At 35.9% G+C, this 27,268-nt stretch overlaps 1 protein-coding gene across 6 annotated transcripts; it reads right to left on the bottom strand.

Moving 5' to 3' along the window:
- Window positions 771-9,299, bottom strand: LOC109835581 (thioredoxin-like 2, chloroplastic). 6 transcript variants are annotated; one of them, XM_020403550.1, is made up of 5 exons: window positions 8,982-9,297; window positions 7,543-7,731; window positions 5,692-5,856; window positions 3,274-3,447; window positions 771-853 (listed from the first exon to the last, which is right to left on the bottom strand). In XM_020403550.1, the coding sequence occupies exons 1-4, from the start codon at window positions 9,144-9,146 to the stop codon at window positions 3,310-3,312; spliced, it is 657 nt and encodes a 218-aa protein (XP_020259139.1). In that variant the 5' UTR covers window positions 9,147-9,297; the 3' UTR covers window positions 771-853; window positions 3,274-3,309. The 6 variants fall into 6 exon arrangements, with proteins under 6 accessions (XP_020259139.1, XP_020259140.1, XP_020259138.1 ...); XM_020403551.1 differs by lacking the exon at window positions 771-853 and adding an exon at window positions 943-1,030; XM_020403549.1 differs by lacking the exon at window positions 771-853 and adding an exon at window positions 1,299-1,628.

Raw genomic sequence — 27,268 nt, 5'->3', positions numbered from 1 at the left:
TATACAAATAGAAACAAGATGATGCTTGTTCAACTGTACTCACTTAGGGTTGAGTCGGCATTGATGACGGTTGCACAGATCAGATTAGAACTTCACTAGAGAATCATAACACCAACCTCACCATAAAAAGATCAAAATTACGACATCTCGTTAAAGAAGAATCAAAGGCTCTCTTATGAGAATTTAATTCTAACTCTCAACTCACTAGTTCCACCCCCATAAGCCTCTTTCTAATAGATATCCCTACGGTATTCTATAACCCTACAAGGTCTACCGATATAGGCAACAAGCTGTACATAAGGGGCTGTTTGGTTCCCTGCTTTTGAGGGAAAGGCTCTCTTGAAAGCCTGCCAAAAGTGTCACTTTTTGGCAGGCTTTCAGCCAAAATCTTCTTTTTTAGAGGCGATTTTGGCTAACAGCCTACCAAAAAAGTGACACTTTTGGTACTTTTGGCAGGCTTTCAAGAGAATCTTTCCCTCAAAAACAGGGAACCAAACAGCCCCTAAGTCTAGACTTCGATACCAACAAAATCTTGTCATGTCACGTGTCCCAATATACGATATGGGCATGTGAATTGGTCAGGATTATGTAGACGAGAACTAAGTAGAGTTCTCATGTGCATAGTGAAGCCTCAAAACAGGGTCCATACAGGTCAACTATAAAGTCAACAACAGTCGAACCAAAAAACGAGATTAACATATCGGGTATAAACAGGAATACTAAATTGGTCAATAATAGACTATATAACAAGTAACGAGTCTAAATTTACACAACTCACTCTCAGTACCAGACCAACTCAAACCACCACTCCCCCAAAACTGACCTGATCCTTGGGCAACTATATCATTAATACCTAGAAGAAAAGAAAACAAATCACGGATCGTCGACAAATAAACCCAACAAACATCGCCAAATAAGGGTGAGCACAAAGATAATACAAATACCGACGAAATCACATAAAAAGAGATGTGTTACAGATGTACCGGTAGTACCAGCAACTGGAGGAGGAGATACATGCATTATCACACAACTAGCAACATAAAGTATAGATGCTGAAATCAGAATCATAATCCGCAAACATCCTATGGGTCTATCTAATAAGAATCACACCATAGCACATAGCACATCAATTCTATAATCGAAAGGCAGCAAGTGTTTGATACGTACACCACGGAGATATATGCATTATCACACAACTAGAAAAATAAAGTATAGATACTGAAATCAGAATCATAATCCACGGAGATATATGCATTATCACACAACTAGCAAAATAAAGTATAGATACTGAAATCAGAATCATAATCCACGAACATCCTATGGGTCTATCTAATAAGAATCACCCCATAGCACATAGCACATCAATTCTATAATCGAAAGGCAGCAAGTGTTTGATACGTACGCCCCACGGAATAAGTATCATACATATGCTCACTAAACCCCCCATTAATTTAATATGTATCAGATTTACTATAAGTTATTTGTGTATGGTCAGAGAAGTCTTGTGTCTAAACAGACCCTTTATCGGTCCAGGCACATGAGTCGACTACAAGTCACATAATACACCAACAAGAGCTCAACCACGCAACTCATTTAAATACACTTTGAACTCCAGCATAGGGTCCCCCCTACAATCACAAATGATCTTTTTATTAATTAATAGCACATCATATTTTGTGCGCTAGGTAAAATGTCCATTGCATATAGAAAAAAGTTACAGACGCCAAGCATTTATTTTTTAAAAGGAAGAAAAGAAAAAGAAAACAAAAGCAAAAGCAAATTGCTCAGACTTTAATCCAAAATATTTTCTCTAAAAGAAAGTTTCTTGCAACCTCACATCACAATATTCTCGTGGTTCCTAGGTAAAAACAAACAGAGCCTACAAATCCAGCAGATCCATTATTTGGAGCAACCTTCAACTCCATATTAGAAGCCATCACCTTGTAAAGCTCAACATAGGGTGTCAAAGTTTAGGTTGGCAACGTCTTTGTTGATCTCCGGATGGTTAGGTCCGAAATTTAGGGTGTCAAAGTTAGAAAAAGGTGAAACCAAGATTTAGGGTGTCAAACTTTAGAGCAAATTTAAACTTTAGGGCGCCTCCTCAAATCCCATTTAATAGTCCTGAAACACAGTCTCGTAGTGCATATACATGAAACATGACACAACACAGTCTCGTAGTGCATATACATGAAACATGACACGGTTCACAAATAACTGAAAAACTTAGCAAAATTTATAATTCATACAAAGCTACCCCTTCTCAGTATCTGAAGATTAATCTCTAGGAAAATACTTTAGAAGAACCTTCTGCCCTAAGTATGTATTAAAGGGTATCTAAATCCACAATTATACAAGCAATAGAACAGTGTGTAGTAATCACAGGCAAATATTGCAAGCGCTACTCAATACGGACTCTTAGCAAAGTTGCTTTGACTTTCGATTCCTAGCAAGGACGAAACCATGCACACTGTATTATATCACTGCACATTATGTAGATTCTTATTGGAGTTTGCGAAAAGGTATATTATAGGAAATTATAGCACTATCTTTGCTTAGAAAATCTAACACTATAATCAAAATCAGGGTTCTTCTCTATCCAATATTGTTTCAAAAATCAAACACTAAAAAGATGATAAGTTAAATACTAATAACTTCCAAGTAACAACATGCGTCAAATTGTTAGGGGTAGATGCAAGAAATTTGTTACGATGAAAGAGAAGAACAAGGAAATGTTCCACTACCAATACAAAATTGACGCAATCAATAATAGTACAATCACCAAATTTAAAATTTGTGTTGATGCACAATCACAATCTCCTTCCTCCCATATAATTTTCTATGGAGTGCATCTATAGGATTTTCCCCCATAAAACTAAGTCCAGATATAGTCTAATAATATTGATGAAGATTGTCATCTTCCACTGCACAAAAATGTAACATGCTAAATGTGATACACACACACACACACACACACACACACATATATATACATACATACATACATATATGTGTGTGTGCGTGCGCAGTATATACATATGTATGCGTGTGTGTGAGATACAACCTTTACCATCAGACTGGATGACATTGTTGAGTACCATGTCAAAATGTAATATTAATATAACTATTACTCACACTGTGTATAACAGAGAGAAAAGCAAAGTTAAACAAACCTTATTTATTATGTTTTGAGATCTCTCTAAATACTTGAGTCAGAAAAGAATGATGATAAACTAGTGCTGAAAAATATACTACATTTGGGGTTGAATTATATACCGTGCATTTCTTGAAGGCATTATAAGAAGATACAGGCTATCTGGAACTGGCTTCTGCTGAGTTTTCTTGTGGAGTGGCACTATCTACAAGGTTTAGGTCTCCAACACCTAGAGCCGGACCAATGCTACAACGAGGGGTGTTATGAGTTGCAATAGCATCTTTTAGTTTTTGAAACTGCATTGGTAAGAGAAATTTTTCATAAGAAATAAAAATATTTAAGTCAACAGATGAATATGTCAATTAATAGACAGACATATAGTCATGACGTCATATTGTATATGTGCCCACAAGTCATAGGGCATAATGTAACTTCCAATTTTACCTAATACTAATAAAATTTATTGGATATGAAAAGAATAGCAATTATTGGAGATCATTGAGTATCTATAAGACTACTGAATATTTGGGGGTATTTATGAAATTTCATGTTTAAGGAATTGGGTTATCTTGAAGTTCCCAGCCACTACACCAAAAACTCTAAAGTCCTTGTGAGGGTTGAGAGTTACATTTTTACAATCTACCATGTCCCTACAATGTTGAGGGCCCTTTTCATGGGCTGAAACCTAAACTCACAAGCAATTTAAAAATGCTCTTTAAATTTATGGCTACCATGTCCCTACATGTTGAGAGCCATTTTCATGGGCTGAAACCTAAACTCACAAGCAATTTAAAAATGCTCTTTAAATTTGTGGCTGGTAAGATTTGAACATAGGTTGTCCTGATATCATAATAAATGTCATTTCCATTACATCAAAACTCCAAAGTTGTGGTGAGAACAAAATTAAAATTTAATACTTTAGCAGGTTATTTGGAAATTGGAGTAGGATACATAAAAGTAATGTTGCTTGAATTGGGATAAAGTAGGATCCTATATAAAGGAGATGATAGTGGCAATTGGTGCGCTAGGAGCTCTCCTAAGATATAAAGTACCAAGACGTATTGCGCTCAAATTTGTCCTAATATAATAAATTTAACCTGAATTTTCAATTAAAGAAAAGCCTACGTCAAGGTAAATTTCAAATTACTTAATTTGGAATTTAAATTAAAGAACTAGATTGCTTAAGTCCAATAAACGGACTCTTTCAAGTCACAGGCCATTAAAGAAAGAAGTGCGATAGAAGGGCTTGGCAAACTTCTGATTGAACAGTACATCTTCTAGAAACTATTTCGTAGGATGGGGAAATTGTAGTAACTTCTCAAAATCACGAAAGATGAATTTAAATACTTGTTGTAATATGTTTAATCTTGAAGGGATTTCAGGATATTTACTGGTTTTTAAAAGAAGCAGTCAAGTGTGATCATTGGAATTGTGGCACTAATATCAAATGAACTATGATGTAGTAATTATTTAATTTTGGAAAAATGAAATAGAACTCAGACAATCAGGTTCAGCATAATTTGACAAATCAGTCATAAATTGCAGTAGCAGTAGTCGACAGCTAGAAAACTATTAAAAATTTTAAGGGGGTTTTACATATATGCCCCACAAATCTTTCATAATTGCAAAATTAACACCCCACCCCACCCCACCCCCCACCCCAAAAAAAAAATTTGCAAAATTCCCCTCTAAATCTCTTAGATTGGATAAGAATACCACTCCCATTAAATTTGGACAAAAATATCCTCGTCTTCCTTCTTCCCCATTTTCATCTATCTTTCCTCTCTCTAACCTTAGCAGACTCAACATGACAGCGGTCCACCCTCCAGCAACCTCCTCCCTCGCCTCATTGGCAGCAAACCTCTCCTGCAATCCACCCTCATAATTCGCCTCGTAGTGATCAAGACTAGAAAGAAGCTCAGTGTTCAACTTGTTATCAGTCTCCGAGCAAAGCTCCGACTGAAACATTTGGAGAGAGCGATGGGGTATGACCCAAAAAATTGCATTAGCTTTTCTTAAGAGCAATCAAGCCCTATTAAAACCTTTATTACATACAATTTGCACATAATGGTAAGTGAATTTATTGCAGCTTATTTTAGTTAACTTTTGCAGCCTCCTTTACCTATATAGTTTGCCTTTAATGATGAACAATGAACACGATCGTCTGTAGGAAGAATTGATGTCTCCAGTAATAGCTTGCAAACATCACAAATTTATGTAATTATCAAAATGTCCAGAGAGTGAGCGGGAGGTTAGATTCGCTGCTGATGAAGCGAGGGAGGAGGTTGTTGAAGAGTTGGTCGCTGTCCCATTGGGGCTGAGGATTTTTTTTTTTTTTTGTAAATTTAACGAGGGATATTCTTATCCACTCTGAGAGATTAGGAGGGAAGTTTTGCAATTATCCAGATTTGAGGGGCAATTTTGCAATTATGAAATATTTGAGGTATATATGCAAACCCCAAAAATGTAAATATGAGCAGGTTTGACCAGTTTATATTGTAGGTATAAGGATGGGATCATACAAAATTTTAGATCTTTACCTTTGCCAGAGAGCATGAAAAAGACTCCAATAGTCCATCAGGACCACGGTAGAAATGGAAATATGGAAGAACCCTAACATTCAACCTTTTGCACATAGGTTTATTTTCATCAAAATTTACCTTCAATAACATTATATCGGGGTGCTCTTGAACAGTTTTGCAAAGCTGAAAAAATGGATATGAATAAGATCAACTAACAAAATAAATGGTATAGAAAAAAATTATACTGCCAACAAGATAAATTATAAATGCAGATATAAGAATAAAGATGAGCAAAGAGCACATTTACACTCAATAGCACTTGAATGTGCATGTGCGTGCGTAGGCTTGGGGAGTTAATATCTTTAATTCCCAATAGGAAATCAGACAGTTAACCTCTTTTCTCAAACATTCCCTAATCAATAATTTGAAGTATTGCTTCTTTATTTCATGAACTGGATAACCGAGATCATTGTGGTATAATTCTTCAGTAAGTTAGGAATGAACGATACCAGAAAAATAAAGATGCACAAGATGACTTAAAAAATAACATTCTAGTGACTCCCTCTCATAGGCATTAATAAGTCCAAAATTGGCTTAATATGTTACTCTACTATTTTCTTTCCTTTTTTTTTGGTGTAATATAGTGTTCCCTGATGGAGTACAAAGTAAAACACTATGTAATAGGGGGTTTTCAAAAAATAGCAGTCGCCTCTTGCCTTGCACGCCTCAGGGAAGCACCAGAGCTCTCAAGCATAACCTCGAAAGGGTGATGATATTGTCAGGGTTGAGGTACAAAATCACCTCGCATGTTAGCATGACACTTTCGAAATGTCAATATTTCCAACAAGTAATTGGTCATCGACAATTTCTGGAATATGCTTTACAATTGCCTCTGCTTGGAATTTAAACTAATATAATAGCGTCTTACCATCAGACCACAATGCCAGGCATTCTTAATGTTTTAGTCAATTGTCTTGCAGAACTTTGTGGCCAATAATGATGATGACATAGTCATTTTTACTTTGTCATTTTACATTGTCAGAAAATCTATCAAGTTTTTTCACATACATAGCTTACTTATGCTTCTAGATGGCATGCTTACAAATATTAATTGAATGTATAGTGACTATAAGATTACCAGTATGGTATTAGTATCTCTGTCTATTCAAAATATCATCGTGATTAGAGGGCATACTTAAATAACAAAAAGGTTTGATTTAATTTATCATCCCTAATGTAACTTTGAACCATTCTGGTGAAACATTCAATTTAGCAGCCTAAGCAAAGTTAATTTATCATCCCTAATGTAACTTTGAACCATTCTGGTGAAACATTCAATTTAGCAGCCTAAGCAAAGTTACCACCAAACTCAAAATTATACATCAACCCATTCTGGTGAAACATTCAATTTAGCAGCCTAAGCAAAGTTACCACCAAACTCAAAATTATACATCAACGGGAACATGTTAGCACATACAACAACAACAACAAAGCATTTATCCCAAGTTTTTGGTGACAGCTACATAACTCCTACTCGTGTACTCAATTTCGTTGTGGGTTCCTCCAAGTTAACCATTACAGTATCCTTCTTAACAATTTATAACCAACAAAGCAATACATTTGAGGGCTTGCATTTGTATAAGTTAGAAAATGGCCTTGAGTGAATACCGCATCGTATAGCAACTTCTATGGAGATTGGAGAGAATAGTAAAGTAATGAATAAGTCTATGTTTTCATTAATATATCATTTCCTCCATAAATACGAATGATCGATAATCAACATTTGACACGCTTCAGAATATCCAAGTATTACATAGCTATCACATATAGAAATCACATAAATAAGCCACGTCGAAGAGGAAAACTTACCTTCGGGAAAAGAGCTCGGCAAGAACCACACCAAGTGCCATAGAACTCAACAATGACAAGCTTATCACCAGCTTGGCTCAGTGCATCCAGAAAGTCCTTTGTAGAATGAATATCAATCATATTTGGCCCTGCATTCTTCTCCCACCACTTTGGTGTGTTTCCTTCTTCTCCTGCAACAACTGCACGGACCTTGAAAGAGACACAAACACACAAGTACATCCTCAAAATGTGACAAACATAAGTCATCTATAGTATAAAGTAAGCTACTTTAAGTGCACGCGCACACACAATAGGAAGAACTAAGCCAGGCTACTACATACAATTCAAATGCATATAAATTACATTTTTCGAGTTGAATTTGGACCCAATAAATATGATTTAAAAGGCATAAACTACCTCAAAATTGATAGCATCTGCATATATCCATGCACAAGCTAATCAGTTTTTACAAAATAAAAATCTGAAGTGGTGATTTTGGGACCATTTAATGCATTGAGTAAATCATGTCGAAAAAGTTCGATTTTTTAATATCCAATAGATCACATCTACCTGCATGGACTTTTAACTTGAAATGTGAATCTTTAAATTATGGTTATAATAGTTACCGCAAGTGACGGGACAGTTGGGATGTTCCAATATGGCTCCAGCGATGTTGGGTTCGATTCTGGGTTGGATTATCAAAAAAAAAGAAATTATGGTTATTAGTATTCACATGGCTTAGCTCAACTCCAATAAAAAATGGTCAAATTCAAAACTCTACGCTTCGTTTGGTATGTGGGAATGGATGGGAATAGAATGTTCATTCCCACTTCTCATTCATGCATACTAAACACAATACCCTTTTTAGAAGCTAGAATGCTCACTCCCACATCTCATTCGTTCCTACTTTATGTGGGAATCAGCTTTCCCAATAAGATGATAGGGAATGGGTATTCCCACTTAACTGGAAATCAAATTTTGAATTATTATCTTGATTGCTTATTAATTACTCATATCAAAAATTAAAAAAAAAATTGTCACTCCAACTTCATTATCTAATCGCATCCAAACGTGAGAATGGGAATAAGCATTCCATTCCCGCGATTATTCTTCCACTCCATTCCTTATTCATTCCATTCCCTCTTGACTCTAATCCGGCGTACCAAACGAGGCAACTCTTTGATAAACACGAATAAGTGCATAAACCCATTTTTTGCTAGGTAGTTTCAATTCAACCCAATAAATCTCAACCTCGCAAAATCACCACTGCTTTTTTCCTTTCCAACTTCAATTTATCGCCTAGTTCACTTTCACACGCAAAGAAAACTTGTCACCTATATCCATATAAAGGAGCTAAAAAAGAGCTTTTTTTGGGGGGGGGGTTTCTCCCGCTTGGGTTCTTCTAGCTACTGCTGAACTTAAAAATAAAATGATGAAACATGGGTTTTTTTCTTTTTTACCTTGAAACGAGAGAACCGATCAAGATCACGCGCAGAGATTGAGCGGGGCTTGAATGAGAGACTGGGGGAGCGAGGAGAGGAGCGAATCAAGGGCCAGAGAAGGGGAGGAGTGGAGCCGTTGAGAGCGAAGTGGAGAAGGGAGAGGCGAGAGAGAGCATCGGCCATTGAAAGCTTTTGAGATTGAAATCTTATGGGTTTCTCTCTCCTTCGTCTCTCTCTCTCATGAACAGAGAGCGGAGAATCGAGGGGCCGGCGATGACTGGTGTCTTTCTTGTGGGCTTCGCTGGCGACGCGATGCCCAAACGTCCGCGCCCACCCTTTTTCTAATTAAAGCGAGGGCTAATTCGCTTGAAGAAACCCAAAAAGGGGTCTATAGCTAATTTTCTAAAGGCTAATAAACTTCACAAAACGCCCCAAAAATTTAGAGCGTTTCTTAAAAGAGTTTTTTTTTTCCCGTGCAAACCACCTTCAAAATAGTGTGTTTTTATATGAATCGCCTTAATGCTCCAATTAAAACAGTAAATTGATTTCAATCAATCTTCAAAGCGAAGTTTTAGAGCAAAATATGTCTAAACTTGGTGATTGATTGAAGCCAATTTATTGCTGGTTTTTTTAGTATTAGCCCCTTACATTATAAGTAGTTTGATATTAGGCCCTTATATCTCCAATTCTGGTATTGGCCCCTCAAGTTGCTACGATGTGTTAATATGAGGGGCTCATATCAACACATCATAGATACCTGAGGCGCTAATATCAAAATATGTGACCTAACGACAGGGGCTTATATCAACATCCGTAGCTATTTGAGGGGCTACTATCAAAATATGAAAACCTAAGGGGCTAATATCAAACTCTCTCTAATGTAAGGGGCTAATAGCTAAAAAAACCCAGCAATAAATTGGCTTCAATGAACCACCAATGCTCAGATTTTGTACAAAATATGCATAGATTGCCATAGAGTGCTGCTACGGGGACCAAAAATATGGGACCAATGGAGGGGATAGGTGAGGTGTCCCCTCCCTATTGCATAATGAGTTGGCATGAGTTGGCATGCCTATTATGCAATAGGGAGGGGACACCTCACCTGTCCCTTCCCTTGGTCCCATATTTTGGGTCCTTAAATCATTTTTCCCATAACATCATTGCACCAGAGACCTAAATAGGGGACCCAAGGCATGGGACAAGTGAGGTGTCACCATCCGGTTGCATGATGCATTGTTCATGAATAGTGCATCATGCAATCGGATAGTGATACCGTACATGTCTCATGCCTTGGGTCCCCTATCTGGTCCCTATAGCAACACCCTTGCCATAAATACCATCACGTGCCACACACAACTTTTCACCAGCCACCTCTTAACTTCGTCTAAACCAGGGCTTAATTTATTGAGGGTGGGGGAAAATTGCGATGGACCCATCAAAAAAATTGCCCCCCACCCCCCCAAAAGTCAAGCTCAGTGAGCTAAGAAGGATAGCCCACAAGCTCCAAAGGAATTTCTCCATTCAAGCTACTGATCAGTGATCACATCCAAAAACAAAGACTGCAATGAGGAGAGCTCGCCAATCTCTTTAGAGATTGTAACTAATTTATTCTTTTAAGGTGGTTTCTGTGTTAATTAGAATATCGAGGTGGTTCCTATAAAAACTCTCTATCTAAAGGTGGCCTTCGTCAAAAAAAACCCTTCTTAAAAAACACCTAACTTTATTTTGCGTTTCTCTTCATGAGAACCACCTTTGAAGCAGTACATAAATTGGTAGTTACCATGCACATTCAAAAAAATAAAATTTCTACTTTCACATTTTTTTATACCGAAGCCAACATTGTATAGGTGGCCTTAGCTTTCAATTAACCACTTGCATAGCACTTTTTGTTCAATTTTCACCCTAACGACATTCAAAAATTCCCGATGGAGCCCCCAAAACTCCAAAATGACTCAAATGATCCGCCAAAAGCTTTAGCTTTTCTAGTACCTTTCTTCATGAGAATGCATATACAATTAGGGGCTGATTGTTGGATTTAATCTAATAAATCTATTTGTGGGCACATATGATTAATCAATGTGTATTGCTATCTTTCAGGATAACCCACTAAAGTGATCAATTAAGTTGGGTTAATTTGGTATTTAAATAAGTCATGGGGTTATATGTGCAGATACCAGGTTGTAATTATAATTTATTGAGGAGCTAAATTACAAAAGTACAACATCTATAAATAAGGGGTTATGGTCCCTAACCTAGGGTTACATTCTCTAATTCTCTTCACCCCCATCTAAGAGAGAAATTCGGCTAAGGAGAAAACCCTAAGGTTAGAAGATCCAAAACCCAAAATCAAGATCAATCAATGGATTCAGGTATAAGCTTCCGCTCTTTTAGATCCTTTTTTAATCTCTTTGAATTAATCATGGCTATATGGTTTTAGATCTCAAGTTTTATGATGAAGATCTAACAAGTGGTATCAGAGCCACCTTGATTAATTCTTAGGGATTTAAGTTTTATTGGGTTTTTGATCTTAAATCTCTGGTTAAAGATTCAATTTTTGGGTTCGGATGAACAGTAATGTTCGGTGAACAGTAACGAAATTTTTTTCGGATGAACAGTAAAGTATTTTTCGGATGAACAGTAACTGAAAAAATCACCGGTGAACAGTAACTTTTGGGAATTTTTTTGGATTTTTCTTTGATTTTTCCTTCAATTTTTTCCAATTCTGGATCTGTTTTGAAAATAAAAATCAAAGGTTTTTGGGTTTTGACGGCGGCGGTTTCAGTTTGAAACCCTAAGGGTTCATGGCGAAAATTAAGGAGGTGGTTACCTCAAACGAACCTCGCGTTCGTTCAATTTTAACCGAGCTTCGCGCTCAACGAACCTCGCGTTCGTTCTAAGGTGAACCTCGCGTTCAACTCAGGTGAGCGTCAAGCTCAATTTTAACGAACCTCGCGTTCATTCTAAGGTGAACCTCGCGTTCAACTCAGGTGAGCGTCAAGCTCAATTTCAACGAACCTCGCGTTCATTCTAAGGTGAACCTCGCGTTCAACTCAGGTGAGCGTCAAGCTCAATTTCAACGAACCTCGCGTTCGTTCTAAGGTGAACCTCGCGTTCAACTCAGGTGAGCGTCAAGCTCAATTTTAACGAACCTCGCGTTCGTTCTAAGGTGAACCTCGCGTTCAACTCAGGTGAGCGTCAAGCTCAATTTTAACGAACCTCGCGTTCGTTCTAAGGTGAACCTCGCGTTCAACTCAGGTGAGCGTCAAGCTCAATTTTAACGAACCTCGCGTTCGTTCTAAGGTGAACCTCGCGTTCAACTCAGGTGAGCGTCAAGCTCAATTTTAACGAACCTCGCGTTCGTTCTAAGGTGAACCTCGCGTTCAACTCAGGTGAGCGTCAAGCTCAATTTTAACGAACCTCGCGTTCGTTCTAAGGTGAACCTCGCGTTCAACTCAGGTGAGCGTCAAGCTCAATTTTAACGAACCTCGCGTTCGTTCTAAGGTGAACCTCGCGTTCAACTCAGGTGAGCGTCAAGCTCAATTTTAACGAACCTCGCGTTCGTTCTAAGGTGAACCTCGCGTTCAACTCAGGTGAGCGTCAAGCTCAATTTTAACGAACCTCGCGTTCGTTCTAAGGTGAACCTCGCGTTCAACTCAGGTGAGCGTCAAGCTCAATTTTAACGAACCTCGCGTTCGTTCTAAGGTGAACCTCGCGTTCAACTCAGGTGAGCGTCAAGCTCAATTTTAACGAACCTCGCGTTCGTTCTAAGGTGAACCTCGCGTTCAACTCAGGTGAGCGTCAAGCTCAATTTTAACGAACCTCGCGTTCGTTCTAAGGTGAACCTCGCGTTCAACTCAGGTGAGCGTCAAGCTCAATTTTAACGAACCTCGCGTTCGTTCTAAGGTGAACCTCGCGTTCAACTCAGGTGAGCGTCAAGCTCAATTTTAACGAACCTCGCGTTCGTTCTAAGGTGAACCTCGCGTTCAACTCAGGTGAGCGTCAAGCTCAATTTTAACGAACCTCGCGTTCGTTCTAAGGTGAACCTCGCGTTCAACTCAGGTGAGCGTCAAGCTCAATTTTAACGAACCTCGCGTTCGTTCTAAGGTGAACCTCGCGTTCAACTCAGGTGAGCGTCAAGCTCAATTTTAACGAACCTCGCGTTCGTTCTAAGGTGAACCTCGCGTTCAACTCAGGTGAGCGTCAAGCTCAATTTTAACGAACCTCGCGTTCGTTCTAAGGTGAACCTCGCGTTCAACTCAGGTGAGCGTCAAGCTCAATTTTAACGAACCTCGCGTTCGTTCTAAGGTGAACCTCGCGTTCAACTCAGGTGAGCGTCAAGCTCAATTTTAACGAACCTCGCGTTCGTTCTAAGGTGAACCTCGCGTTCAACTCAGGTGAGCGTCAAGCTCAATTTTAACGAACCTCGCGTTCGTTCTAAGGTGAACCTCGCGTTCAACTCAGGTGAGCGTCAAGCTCAATTTTAACGAACCTCGCGTTCGTTCTAAAAATAAAACAAGATAGTGGATGATATAAATAATGAGCTAATGACAATGGCGATAAGAAATATAAACACAAGTATAAATAAACGCCAAAGCACACTCAAACACAAGATATGATCACGGAGTTCGGACCTTCCGTCCTACGTCTCCGCTCCCCACTCCCGGGGAGAAATCCACTATCACAACCGGGTTTTCTACGCTCACCCGAATAACGTTTACACCTCACAGTGTCGGTTTTCAACGCTCACCGATCAACGTTCACACTCACTCGGTTTCTAGCTCACCGAAAACCTCACTACACACTCGGTTTCTAGCTCACCGAAAACCTTACAACACTCACAATGTAACAAATATAAATTTGTTCTCTACAATAGATGAGAACACAATGTAGCACAACTCAATGTTACAATCTCTCACCACCCAACTATACTATGTATGCAAATACTATAAGCTCAATGTGGGTGTGTGTAACAATGAGTAAATAAGATCAAATCAACTAAACTCAAGTATGAAATCTAGCTTAAGAACAATGATAATCAATCAAGTATATAAATGTAAAGCTAGAGTTTGAGTTTAGAAAACTTCTCAATTTGATAACAAGAGATGGAGGGATGATAGTTGGAAGCTCAAACTTCAATAGATAATCTCCTCAAGCTCTTGTGGAATTTGATTCACCAAAACAAACTCTCAATTTGCTTAAAAGCTTTTTAAACACACTTAAACCAAACTAAAACCCTTGTTAAAAACTTTATTAAACTTGATTAAAAAACTCTCTTAGTTAGCTTGAGAGTTGAAGATAATGGGGTATTTATACCCTCTCACAACTCAGCCAACAAATCAGAGCAAAAGACAAAAACAGCCCCAAAGCAACGGTCAAAAAACTAGCCGTTGGAAGTAGAAAAATCACTCGTCGGTCGACCGGAAAATTCGTCGGTCGACCGAAAATTTTCATCGGTCGACCGGACCGGTCGACCGACAGCTTTCTGTCGGCCAGGAAACTTTTGACCTCAGGTTCGGTCGACCGGTACGGTCGACCGAATACTGATACTTCTGAAAAACAGTTTTGAAAGCTGTACATCTGATTTTGAAACACTGTTTAAAAATATCAAATAAATTCAGAAAAATGTAAAACTTTGGGGAATGATTGTAGACATGATAATACACATGCTACAAAAACTGGTTTTCTAAAAAGACTTCCCAAATGAGAAATATCATCATTTTGCAAAATAGTCCAAAACATGAAAATGTAAACATATGAATCTTGACATTTTAGCTTAACCATGTTTTGAAACATTACAAAATGATTTTGTAGACTTAATAATATTTTCATAAATTTGCATATTCTATGCAATATATTCAAAACACTAAATATGATTTCATTAAATATAAGCTTGTTAAAGGTGAAATCATATATAGGCATATAAACATGAAACAAAATAGTATTTTCCAATTCTATTCATTTGTTTCATAGTAAAACTTGAAAACTATCAAACCAAAACATATATGTATATATATAACTATATATATACAAAAACCAAAACGTGTATGTGTGTATATGATTGAGCTTAAAGTACTAACACACATAATATAAATTCCTAAACTAAATTACCCAAGCAATGTTGAGGATGTTGAGTTTGGGGGGAGAAATAAGGTTAGAGACATTAGTTTTGAGGAGGAATTGGCTTCAGATCCAATCCATACAGTTACTTTTGACAATATTCAGGTTCCTATACCTGTTGTTGCTCAAGAAGTAAATCCGGAACCTCAAGATGATAATGTTGAACAACTCCCTGTTCCAGAAGAACAAACTCAACAACCTCAAGAACCAGTGCCATTAAGGAGATCCACGAGAGAAAGGAGAAATGCTATTCCGGATGATTATATTGTATTTCTCCAAGAACATGAGGAAAGTAGTGGAATGTTAGAAGATGATCCAATCAACTTCTCTCAGGCCATGAAAAGTTCTAACTCTCAACAGTGGATTGATGCCATGAATGAAGAGTATAAGTCTATGCAAGACAATAAGGTTTGGGAACTTGTCCCATTGCCAGAAGGTGCAAAACCAATTGGTTGTAAATGGATTTTTAAAACCAAGCGGGATGCAAACGGTAATGTGGAGAGGTATAAGGCGCGTCTTGTGGCTAAAGGCTATACTCAAAAGGAAGGCATTGATTATACAGAGACTTTCTCTCCGGTTTCATCGAAAGACTCTTTCAGAATAATCATGGCACTTGTTGCTCATTATGATCTTGAGTTACATCAGATGGATGTTAAGACTGCATTTCTCAATGGAGACATTGATGAGATGATTTATATGGTGCAACCAGAAAACTTTGTGTCAGGAGACCCAAAGAATATGGTTTGCAAATTAAGGAAATCCATCTATGGACTCAAGCAAGCTCCTCGTCAATGGTATCATAAGTTTCAACAAATAGTTATCTCGTTCGGTTTTGAGATGAACATTGTTGATGACTGTGTATATCACAAGTTCAGTGGGAGTAAGTATATTTTTCTGGTTCTGTATGTGGATGACATCTTGCTTGCCACTAATGATATAGGCATGTTGCACGAAACCAAGAGATTTCTATCAAAGAATTTTGAGATGAAAGATCTTGGGGACGCCTCTTTTATATTAGGGATCCAGATACATCGAGATCGCTCTCGGGGTATTCTTGGATTATCACAAAAGAGCTATATCGATAAGGTACTTAAAAGGTTTGGCATGCAAGATTGCAGACCAGGTGACACCCCTGTTGCTAAAGGAGACAAGTTTAGTCTCAATCAGTGCCCTAAAGGTAACCTTGAAATTCAGGAAATGCAGAAGATTCCTTATGCTTCGGCTGTAGGAAGTCTAATGTATGCTCAGGTATGTACGCGTCCGGATATTGCGTACATTGTTGGGATGTTAGGCAGATACTTAAGCAACCCTGGTATGGATCATTGGATAGCAGTCAAAAGGGTTATGAGGTATCTTCAGAAAACAAAAGATTACATGCTCACATACAGAAAATCAGAGAAATTAGAGGTCATTGGGTATTCGGACTCTGATTTTGCTGGATGCCAAGATAGCAGGAAGTCTACATCAGGCTACATTTATATGTTAGCAGGAGGAGCTATATCATGGAAAAGTGTCAAACAAACACTAGTAGCTTCCTCCACTATGGCAGCAGAATTTGTAGCTTGCTATGAGGCATCCAATCAGGGAATATGGCTGCGAAATTTTGTCACGGGACTGCGCATTTTGGAAAATGTTGAAAGACCACTAAGGTTATATTGTGACAATAAATCTGCAGTAATGTATTCCAATAACAACAGGAGCTCAACTAAGTCAAAACATATTGACATTAAGTTCCTGGTTGTGAAAGAAAGGGTACAGAGTGGACAGATATCCATAGAGCACATTGGGACAAACTCCATGATAGCTGATCCTCTTACTAAGGGATTGCCACCTAAGGTCTTTCATGAGCATACTGCTCATATGGGTGTGGTATTATTTGAGGATATTATGTTTTAGTGGGAGTTTGTATTTGTGGTGCTTTATGTTTGTTTGTATTGTCTGATCAGAATAAAGTTTTCAGTTAAGACACTCTGTTACATTATGTTTGTTTTTGACCTCACTAAGGAGGACCAGTTGAAAATAGACATGTACTGATCACATTGCATGTAATTTTCATGCTGCACATCCATGATTGATCTATGTCGTTTGATTGTATTGGTATATGTGACCATTGATGGGTCGAGTCACGATAAATGTGACGAAGGCCGCTTTGATCCTATATTGATATAGTCAATGGACGAGATTGTTCGGAAATACCATTTCAGTGATAGCAATTTTTGAGCTCATAAGGTTATACACAGTTTAAGGAATCATATGGTGCCCAAGTGGGAGATTGTTGGATTTAATCTAATAAATCTATTTGTGGGCACATATGATTAATCAATGTGTATTGCTATCTTTCAGGATAACCCACTAAAGTGATCAATTAAGTTGGGTTAATTTGGTATTTAAATAAGTCATGGGGTTATATGTGCAGATACCAGGTTGTAATTGTAATTTATTGAGGGGCTAAATTACAAAAGTACAACATCTATAAATAAGGGGTTATGGTCCCTAACCTAGGGTTACATTCTCTAATTCTCTTCACCCCCATCTAAGAGAGAAATTCGGCTAAGGAGAAAACCCTAAGGTTAGAAGATCCAAAACCCAAAATCAAGATCAATCAATGGATTCAGGTATAAGCTTCCGCTCTTTTAGATCCTTTTTTAATCTCTTTGAATTAATCATGGCTATATGGTTGATCTTAAGTTTTATGATGATTTATGATGAAGATCTAACACTGTTTGGATGACTTTAGGAAACTAGAGTATTTATGACACAAAATAGAAAGTGGTTATCCACCTCACTACTTTCCATTCGAATGTTTACATTGTTTGGTTAGGAATCTTTGTGAATCCTAAAATAATAGTATTACATTGTTTGGATAGTATAATGTAAACTAGAGTATTTATGACAAAATTGAAAGTGGTTATCCACCTCACCACTTTCTACGAGGTTTTGAATTTTTTATTATTTTTTTGACACATTTATGACATTGTGTCAGCTTTCCAACAAAATCACTCCTAATTTTGGTGATTTTTGCTTTCGGTGACACCTCATCAAAATGTGTAAGCTTTTCATGTAAAAGAGAATTTAAACAAACAATGTAAAGTGATGAAAGCTGATATTGGGACCCACGTTTTTACACTTTTCATCCTTTTACATGGTAAAAACATACAACCAAACAGCCCCTTACTTTATCTTGTGATATCAATTCTTGCGTTCTAGCACCTTTCTGAAAGTTAAGATTGAAAGATCAATTTCGTCCACGTACTAGGGCCTCATACTCGAATTAGTTTCTCACACTTTATTTTTTTTTCCCAACTTAGTCATTGTACCTCTTATTAGATAAGATGTAAATCTGGTCCCATTTTAACTCCTCGTTAAAATTTTCGTTAAATAAAATATGAACGGACAGTAATACCCTGACCTAATTGTTGCAATATAAAGTCAAATCCCGTGTATAATAAGATGTTATTGCGTACAATATAACTAATTAAGTATGAAAAATGTACTTTCCAGGGATTATAATTGAAGCCGTTGAAGATCTTTCTCAAATATAAGGAGGAAAGGGGAAGAAGATGAAAACAATTTTTAGGAAAGAAAATTATCTTAGCTATCTATTTCCAACTATTAGGCAATTAATTATAAAAACTAATAATAACTAATAATAAAAATAGGCAATTAATATGGTACATGTAGGCATGCCGCATCAATGCAGTGTAGGGGTAGTGTAGAATTTGTATTGTAGTTATCATTATTCTTACCGTCCATTTAGATACAAAGGAGGGGAGGGTAGATGAGCGATTGTGATAAACCTAAGGAGAGGGGGTCGAAAGTAAAGGGATAAAATGTATTTAATTGCGTTTGAATTGACAATAAGGGTATGAGACGATACACAATATTATATGTTTGTTTACAATAGAAGATGTAAAGGGAAGAGAACCTACTTGTCCAATATGTCCTTTTAAAGAAATAATAGATAATTTTATTAATTATGAGTGTTGGCTTTCTAACAAGGTAATCTTGAAATTTTAAGAAAAGTTCACTTACAATCCCTCCAATCTCCTACCAATCCATCCATCCATCCGCTTTAGGAGGATTAAGAAAGGAGTGTAAACAAATACCACTTTAGAAAGATTAACATTCTAACCCTCCCATCCCTCCCCTTCCCTCGCCTCCTAAAAATCTCATCCAAACACAGTATTAAGTAATTGATGTTCTTAGTAGCAATTTGTTCACTTGTCTAATTAAGTAATCTGATTAAGTTAATTTGTTCCTTCATAAAAACATTGAACAAAACTTCTTTTCAAAAGTGATTCTAATCAAAAGTACAGAGTGCCATGTCATTAAGGGTAATATGATCATAAATAAAAAGTTAGCACATAATTTCTAACAGATGTTAAAAATAGACTTAGTTTGTAACTGAGATGTGATATAAGAACTAAGTTGAGAAGAAAAAAAAATACGAGGACCAATTTAAATATACAGCCATGTTACAAGGACCAAATTATCCTTTTAAAAGAAAGACAAATTTTCATTTTTGACCATTTTTTAAATTTATTTAGTAGTTTCCACACACTTGCACTTATTTATCATTTTCGACACAATTTCAGTCATGTGGCTGAAAAAAATGGGTCAAAAAAATGATACTTAAGTGCAAAAAAGGCTATACTGAATTGAGAATCCCGTATAATTTAGTAAAAAATTAAATAACACACGACTCTTACTGAACTACATGGGATTTAGAATCTCGTGTAGCTTATAACGTAGAAACTAGTCTTGAGTTTCAATCTCATGATGAGGAACATTAATTTTATTTTTTAATTTATTTATTCAAAAGTTAAACATAAAAAAAGTCATTTGAACCAACTATAGTGGTTAACGACTTAAGAGTTAAATTTTGAGTTGAAAGGCAATTGTTCAAATCTTAGATGATTTTTTATGTTTAACTTCTAAATAAATAAATTTAGAAATAGAATTAATGTTGGCCATCACAAAATTCAAACTCAAGGCCATTAGAATTATTGAATTCTAACTCCTTTGAAGCTAACCACTTAGACAATTACATGAATCTTTGAATCCTTTGTAGTTTTTGATATTATATGCTACACGGGGTTCTCAATCCCTTGTAGTTTAGTATAGTTCTGAGCTACACGAGATTGAGAATCTCATGTAGCTTAATTTTTTGCTACGCTACACAGGATTCTCAATCCAATGTAGTTTGTGGCACTTATTTATCAATTTTGACCGAGTTTCAACCGTGATGAAATAATTTACACTATTCCCAAGGGTTGGAACCGCTTCTTACGGGACAATGGAATCTTTATGTGCAAAACCCTGATTCTAGTAGTCATTTGTTTGCTACCTTCAAAGGAACGGGAACGGTCATTCTAACCCTTCTTGGAGGATTCTTATCTGCAAACGCAAAGGTTATGGCTGACCGATAATGCTCATCATCATTTAGCTATTGCATTTATTTTTCCCATTGCTAGTTATATTGTTGATGTTAAGTGATCACACAGTCAATTATATCTGTGGTTGGATAGGGGTGAAGTTGATGAGGGACCGTTTCCTTCTCCGAATATCCGATTTTGAGTTAGGTGGCTGATATAGAAATTCGTGAGAGGACGGGACCGGTTCCCCCGTGGTTCCTCCGAAGATCAAGTCAGCTTGTGAACTTGAGTGGTGAAAGTGAAGAACTGTGAGTTCTTGCGTGTGCAATATAATTTACAGATGCATCTTAGAGAATCAGATTTGGGAACCTCTTTTATGTTAGAATAGTACCTATATATATAGTGGTACCAAAAGGGCGGCACCGTCATTATAGCTGAAGCATAGGATGGCAGTGAAAAAGCATGGGCTGGCTGCTGAGTCAGCTCCTGCTTCACATGTGTCAGCTGGCGACTGGAGGAGAGTTCACTTCAATATTAAATGTGAAGCAATCTGAGGCATTGTAGTGCCGATGTCGTCCGATGAGTCATGAAGGCTATCGGGACTAGAGGTATAATGACGCATGCCAAACATTAAATGCGATGTCGACGTTGTGTCAGCGGGAGAGGCTCGTGGCTGAAGTCATCCCCTACCTTTGTCGAGAAGTAATGCCTTTCGTGTCGTCATTGTGAGGTGTCGAATAGCAGGTCGAGTGGGCTTGTTGCGAGTCGTCTTCGACAAGAGGGTCGGCTAGTACTGCCTTTCGAGTCGACATGAAGAAACATCGTCTCGATGATTCGGCTAAGTTGGAACCATTGTTGGTCTCGGTCGCCAATTTGATCAAGGCATTGTATACAGAAGTACACTTGTTCGTTGCTGTTAAAGAGTTGCACTTTGGTGATTGAGAACACCAAAACACATATGTATAGACCTAACTTCGGTATTGGGCATAGTATCAAAGATCTTTTAGAGGGCTAAATCGAAATTGGCAATTAAGTGCAACGTAGATCAAAAATACTAATTAAATCTATACTACTTATAAAAGAGAATACCCATGTCAAAACTTTTAATTTCCTTTTTTGCCCTCTTAATTTTTTATAACTCAAAATCAAAATTATACCATATTTATAAAACTAATGATCCATAACCTCTCATTAACTATGCACCTTTGTATTTTCTCAAATTATTTGATCTCACTAGAATATATTAATAATTTATAATGATAACAAAATTCATTAATATATGATAATTTATTATAAATAATTATTAATTATATAAGTAAAAGTCATTCATTTAATAAATTATTGTATATAATTATAATTATTAATAATAGTATAAATAGAGGCTATTTTTTTATGTTGTAAAGAATATTACATTGTTTGATAATTACTATCATCTTAGTAATAAAAATTTGGATGTTATAAATTAAAAATTATTTTATTTTGGAAAATTAATTTATAAAAATTTGGATCCTTGAAATTTATGAGTTATATACTTTTATCTTCTTTTTCTCAAAATATTTGGTCACTCGCTAGAATAATTTAATATGATAATATAAATATATTATAATTTGTTGTAAAAAAAATTTTAATTGTAATGAAATAGTAAAATTATTTAGTTAATAAAATATTGTATGTAATTATAATTATTAATAATATTATAAATTAGAATTTTTTATATTATAAAGATTTATTACCCTTTTTTATATTATAATATTATTTTAGTAATAAAAATTGGATATTATGAATTAAAAATACTTTTATTTAAGAAAATCACTTTGTATAAAAATATTAGATCTTTGAAATTTATGAGTCATGCACTTTTTGTTGGACAGTAAATGTCTCATAAATTTTAAGGATCCAATATTTTTACATAAAGTACTTTTTCTAAATAATAGTATTTTTAATTTATATCATCCAAATTTTTATTACTTAGTTGATATTAAATATCGAACAAGGTAATATTCTTTACAATATAAAGTCATATAACATTAAAAATTATTATCGTTATTTAATAGATATTGTAATAAAATATGTACATAATATAAATATTTAATAATTTAAATGGTTTAATTATATCAATAGTGTTACTTAAACTAATGATTACATTATTATTTAATAATTATACTCCTAAATAAATTTTTAATAATATAATAATAAACAAATTTAAATAACTATTAAATGTATGTTAATAGTAGTATAAGTACTAATAATAGTATACATTAATTTTTTTAATCATAGTATAATAAAATAACTTTTAATGGTTATATATAATTTATTAAATAATATAATATTAAATACAACAACATCTCACGTGTATGATACTAGTTTAAAAAGAGGGAAAATTGTGTCTAGGCCCCAAAATATAAAAGGGGATGTGACTAGGCCCCCCTTATTTTTTTTTGGGTGACCAAGCCCCCCCCCCCCCCCTTTTTTTTTTTTTGGTGACCAAGCCCCCAATACAACATCCACTTGTGTTTTAGCCCCTATTTAGCTTTCCAACACAACACAGTGATAAACATTTGTTCAAAACCAAAACTGCCCTTAATCCATTTCGTTTCTTCTTCTTCTTTCTTCTTCTTCTTCTTCACTTCTTTAGCCTCTTAGTTTTGGGGCTTTTCCTTTGTTTCTTTCTTTCTTCTTTTTTACTTCTTTAGCCTCCCTCCGCCTCCCTCCGCCACCCTCCGCCGCCTCCCTCACATCTTCAAAGGTCCTCGCGAGCTCTCGTTCTCCTCCAACGCCGACATGGAGGTTGACGAGGGCCCCCACCGCGTTCAAAGCCGCCGCTATCTATGATCTCGACGAAGGTGTTGGGGCCCACGCGATTGAAATCTACCCGGGGATTTTGAAGGTGGTGGTTAGGAATGAGAGCGGGGACCGCCGCGGGGAGGAGGAGGAGGAGATGGAGATGGACAGGTGGCGCTTTTGGTTGCCGAGTGGGGCTTCGCCGAGATTGGCGACGGCGAAGCGTGTTGGCGGGGAGTTGGTTGTGATTGTGCCGAAGGGGACCGAGGATGAGGATGAGGAAGAAGAGGGAAGAGAGGAGTTTGGTATTTGTCAGTTGGTTCTTGTACAATGATGGTTCATTTCTGTTGATTATTATTGTACGTTTGATGCTCTGGGTTGATGAATCAATGATCAATGTTTGCGAATTCGAAATCATGGTTTACTCTTTTCTTTCAAAAATTCAAATAAGTTATAATTTATTCCGATATATTTCTTATTTATTTTGACACCTAAAGCTTTGCTATGTTATAGGAAGGAAGAAGGAGGTGAAAAGGTCTGATGTGTAGTTACTTAATCCTGTGGTAGTTCACTGGAATTTCACAAACTATTTATTTTGATATTGCACCAATTTGATGGTTCATAGTTGTGGTTGTAGATTGGTTGCTTATTATGTGTGAAAGCTGATGTTTATGATTGAAGAAACCAGTGAATGATTATCAAGGGTCTAACCATATGCTTGTTGCGGGTATGGTTCAGCTCATTTAAAGTTGCGTTTGCCATTTTTATATGCTGATAGCTTGCTTGTGTGTTTGTGTTTAGTTTCTAGTATATTCGGGCCGCAATTTATGTGAATGGTTAAAGAACTACTATGATATTCATATGAACTGGACTTTGCTATTATGGTATTCATATATAGGCTTCTAGAACTTCAATTGTATCATTATCATCAGTGTTTATAGTTTTCATAAACTTGTGTCTTGTTTTGCCAGCCTGTTATACTCAGCTGGTCCTTGCACTCAAAACCTTTGATGTTTGAATGATATACACATGCACGAAGTACATTTGCACATCTATAGGGAGTGAGGGAATTTATGTATGTAATTTTTGTACACACGCACATGCATGCATGCCCGTGCATAGAGAGACATACATGCATGTGTATATATAGTTTCTATTGTTGTCTCATTTCCTAGTTCCCTTTGATGGCTAACTGATTTCTTCTTTCCTACTACACACGCATGAATCTTTTGTAGCCACCATATATTTCATCGAAATTCTTTGGCTCAACATAGTTTTGTGCTTATGGATGGCGGTTTATTAATAACTTGTATGCCATGTTGGTTTGTAGTTTCTCTAATATTTCTCAAATGTTACTGCAATAAAGATGTGAGCTTATGATGTTAACCTCTACGAGAGAAGAACTCACTGATTTGAGGAGAAGCTTGAATTTGAAGGATAAATTGATTGAAAAGTACTATGACATTGAGATGTCATGAGGTAATTTCTAAACTCAAATAAGAGTTTAAGTTGAATAAACAAAGGAAATGAAGCTTGTTATTGTTTGGATGAGGTTGTGAAAATGATAAGAGAAGAAATGAATTTGATGGGTGAGCTTGCAGAAGAAAAGAGGAAGAAGATGTTAATTTTTATAAGAGGATTGTTTGTACTCTTTACTCTTGTATAGTTTCTCCAGAATTGCTTGTAACGTGTCATGTTTCATTGTTACTCTTGTATAGTTTCTCCAGAATTGCTTGTAACGTGTCATGTTTCATTGTTCAGTTGATTATACTATATGTTCTTGTGGTTTGGTTCCAGAATTGCTTGTAACGTGTCATGTTTCATTGTTCAGTTGATTATACTATATGTTCTTGTGGTTTGGTTATACTTAGATAAAAAATTTAATAAAATGTATTGTGTCTATTTAGTGATCAATTTTGGTGTAATTTATTACGATTGTATGTGAAATGTATTGTGGCTATCATGTGAATATGTACAAGTTCATTCAAATAGAACAATTTGAATGGAAAGAGTATGTTTTTCACAGATCTAATTTCTAGATTAGAGACTCACTAAGGTTACAATTTTCCTTATAAGCAAGTATGTTTGAGGGAATTGCTTATGAAATCTCAAATACAAAGGAAAAATATTGCAAGTGATTTGCTATTTGTGATCCTAAACATGCTTAAAATCACAATGTTGGAGGATCAACAATTTGGTGTGTACTCAATCATGTGTGAGAAATTGATTCATGACATAAGAAGTATGAAGCTTGTTAACTTTCAGGTGTATATGCTAACAATATGAAATGAGCATGTTAACTCTCTATATGTTAGCTGAAAATGTTGGCTTTAACCTGAACATGTTAGCTTTCATGTGAGCATGTTAACTTTTATCTGTATATGTTAACTTTCAGGTGTATATGTTAACATTCACGTGAACATGTTAACTATCAGCTGTATATGTTAACTTTTATCTGCATATATTAACTTTCTTATGAACATATTAACTTTCAGCATAGTATGTTAACTTTCAGCATAGTATGTTAGTTTTCTTATGAAGATTGTTTGATAGGATGAATGACATGAACTTGATTTTAAAACCCAATTTAATTGGATCTCGCAAGTTTGTTTGTGTTTTATCGAAGTTGTAATATGTGAATTTGTAAGAATATTCATATTGTGTACTCAAGCAATATCACCTGAAAGAAGTTTTAAAAGCAGCTTATCTTTTTTTATTTTATCGACTATGTTATCTTTTAGCTGAATAAATTATCGTTTACGTGAACGTGTCAACTTTCTTCTTCAAGTGTTAACTTTCATCTGAAGATGTTAACTTTCATCCTAGTATGTTAACTTTAATTGTTACATGTTAACTTTCATCATTATATGTTAACTCTCATTGTAACATGTTAATCCAAAATTAAAACAACATACAAAAATGAAGACAAACATATGCCTCATTGTACCAACAGACGTGTATTAGAATTGACGCATTGGAACTTCAAGAATAAGAAAAAACCCACTAAAGTAAAACTTGCTACAACTTCTCATGATATCTTAAATATATGTAAATCGTTCAAGACCACAATTATGGGTCATTCTTCTACTCAGTTTCGAATACAACCACAAAAAAATAACTAACAAATCATAAGTTCTCACAAGTTCAGACATGTTTTCTTATACAAATATCTTACAAAAAACACTCCAATCTCCATGCAAATCTACAATTTTTAGTATACATGCAATCTTTAGAAAGAAGTTGAGCTTGATCTTCGCAGTTGATGCTTTGGTTCTGGTGGCGGCGCAGAATGTAATATTGTTCTCTTCTTCAAGTCGTGAGACATTGATCTCTAGTTCATTGGTGTATGTCTATCCATTACAAAAACAAGCTTCTCTCAAAACACAACACATTCATAAGATGAGAAAAATTAATCATTCTGAGAAAAAGTTAGCATGTTATGAAAAAAGTTAACATATTATTATGAAAGTTAACATATAACAGTGAAAGTTAACATATTATGATGAACGTTAACATGTTTAGCTGGAAAGTTACAGTGAAAGTTAACATATTATGATGAACGTTAACATGTTTAGCTGGAAAGTTAACATGTTACGAGAAGAGTTAACATATAATAATGAAAGTTAATATGTACCGGTTAAAGTTAACATAGGATACATGTCATGTTCTTATTGATCATGTTCTTGCTGATCATGAGATTTGACAGACATTCTATGTTCTCATGAGATTTAACATTAATCAAAATTTTACTTATTTTGTCACAAATAAGAGACAACCAAACTGTATGGTTAAATAAATAGCACAATTATCGGCTAGAGCTTTTAGATGTTATAAATGTTGCAGCACTGGATTCACAAAGGTAACGTCAGCTGATAAAAAACTTGATAAAATAAAAATTCTAAGCCATTGCAAAACACAATCTTACAGTTAAGAACACACCAAAAAGAGAAAATTAGTAGCAAATTCTCAAAGTAACAAATGGGCACAACAAAACAAATGATTTTTTTCTTCTCATATATAATGAACAACGAA

The sequence above is a fragment of the Asparagus officinalis genome, chromosome 3, assembly GCF_001876935.1.
Source record: "Asparagus officinalis chromosome 3, Aspof.V1, whole genome shotgun sequence".
In the NCBI taxonomy this organism is placed as follows: domain Eukaryota; kingdom Viridiplantae; phylum Streptophyta; class Magnoliopsida; order Asparagales; family Asparagaceae; genus Asparagus; species Asparagus officinalis.
Note: the sequence above shows the minus strand (reverse complement) of the source record. Positions and strands in the feature narration are given on the sequence as shown.

Excerpts from the sequence above, each read along its gene's own strand:
- LOC109835581 (XM_020403550.1), bottom strand. The coding sequence starts at position 9,146 with ATGGCCGATGCTCTCTCTCGCCTCTCCCTTCTCCACTTCGCTCTCAAC. Across the intron at positions 7,732-8,981 it reads ATCGGTTCTCTCGTTTCAAG|GTCCGTGCAGTTGTTGCAGG; the intron begins GTAAAAAAGAAA and ends GTCTCTTTCAAG. Across the intron at positions 3,448-5,691 it reads TTTCATGCTCTCTGGCAAAG|TTTCAAAAACTAAAAGATGC; the intron begins GTAAAGATCTAA and ends TTACCAATGCAG.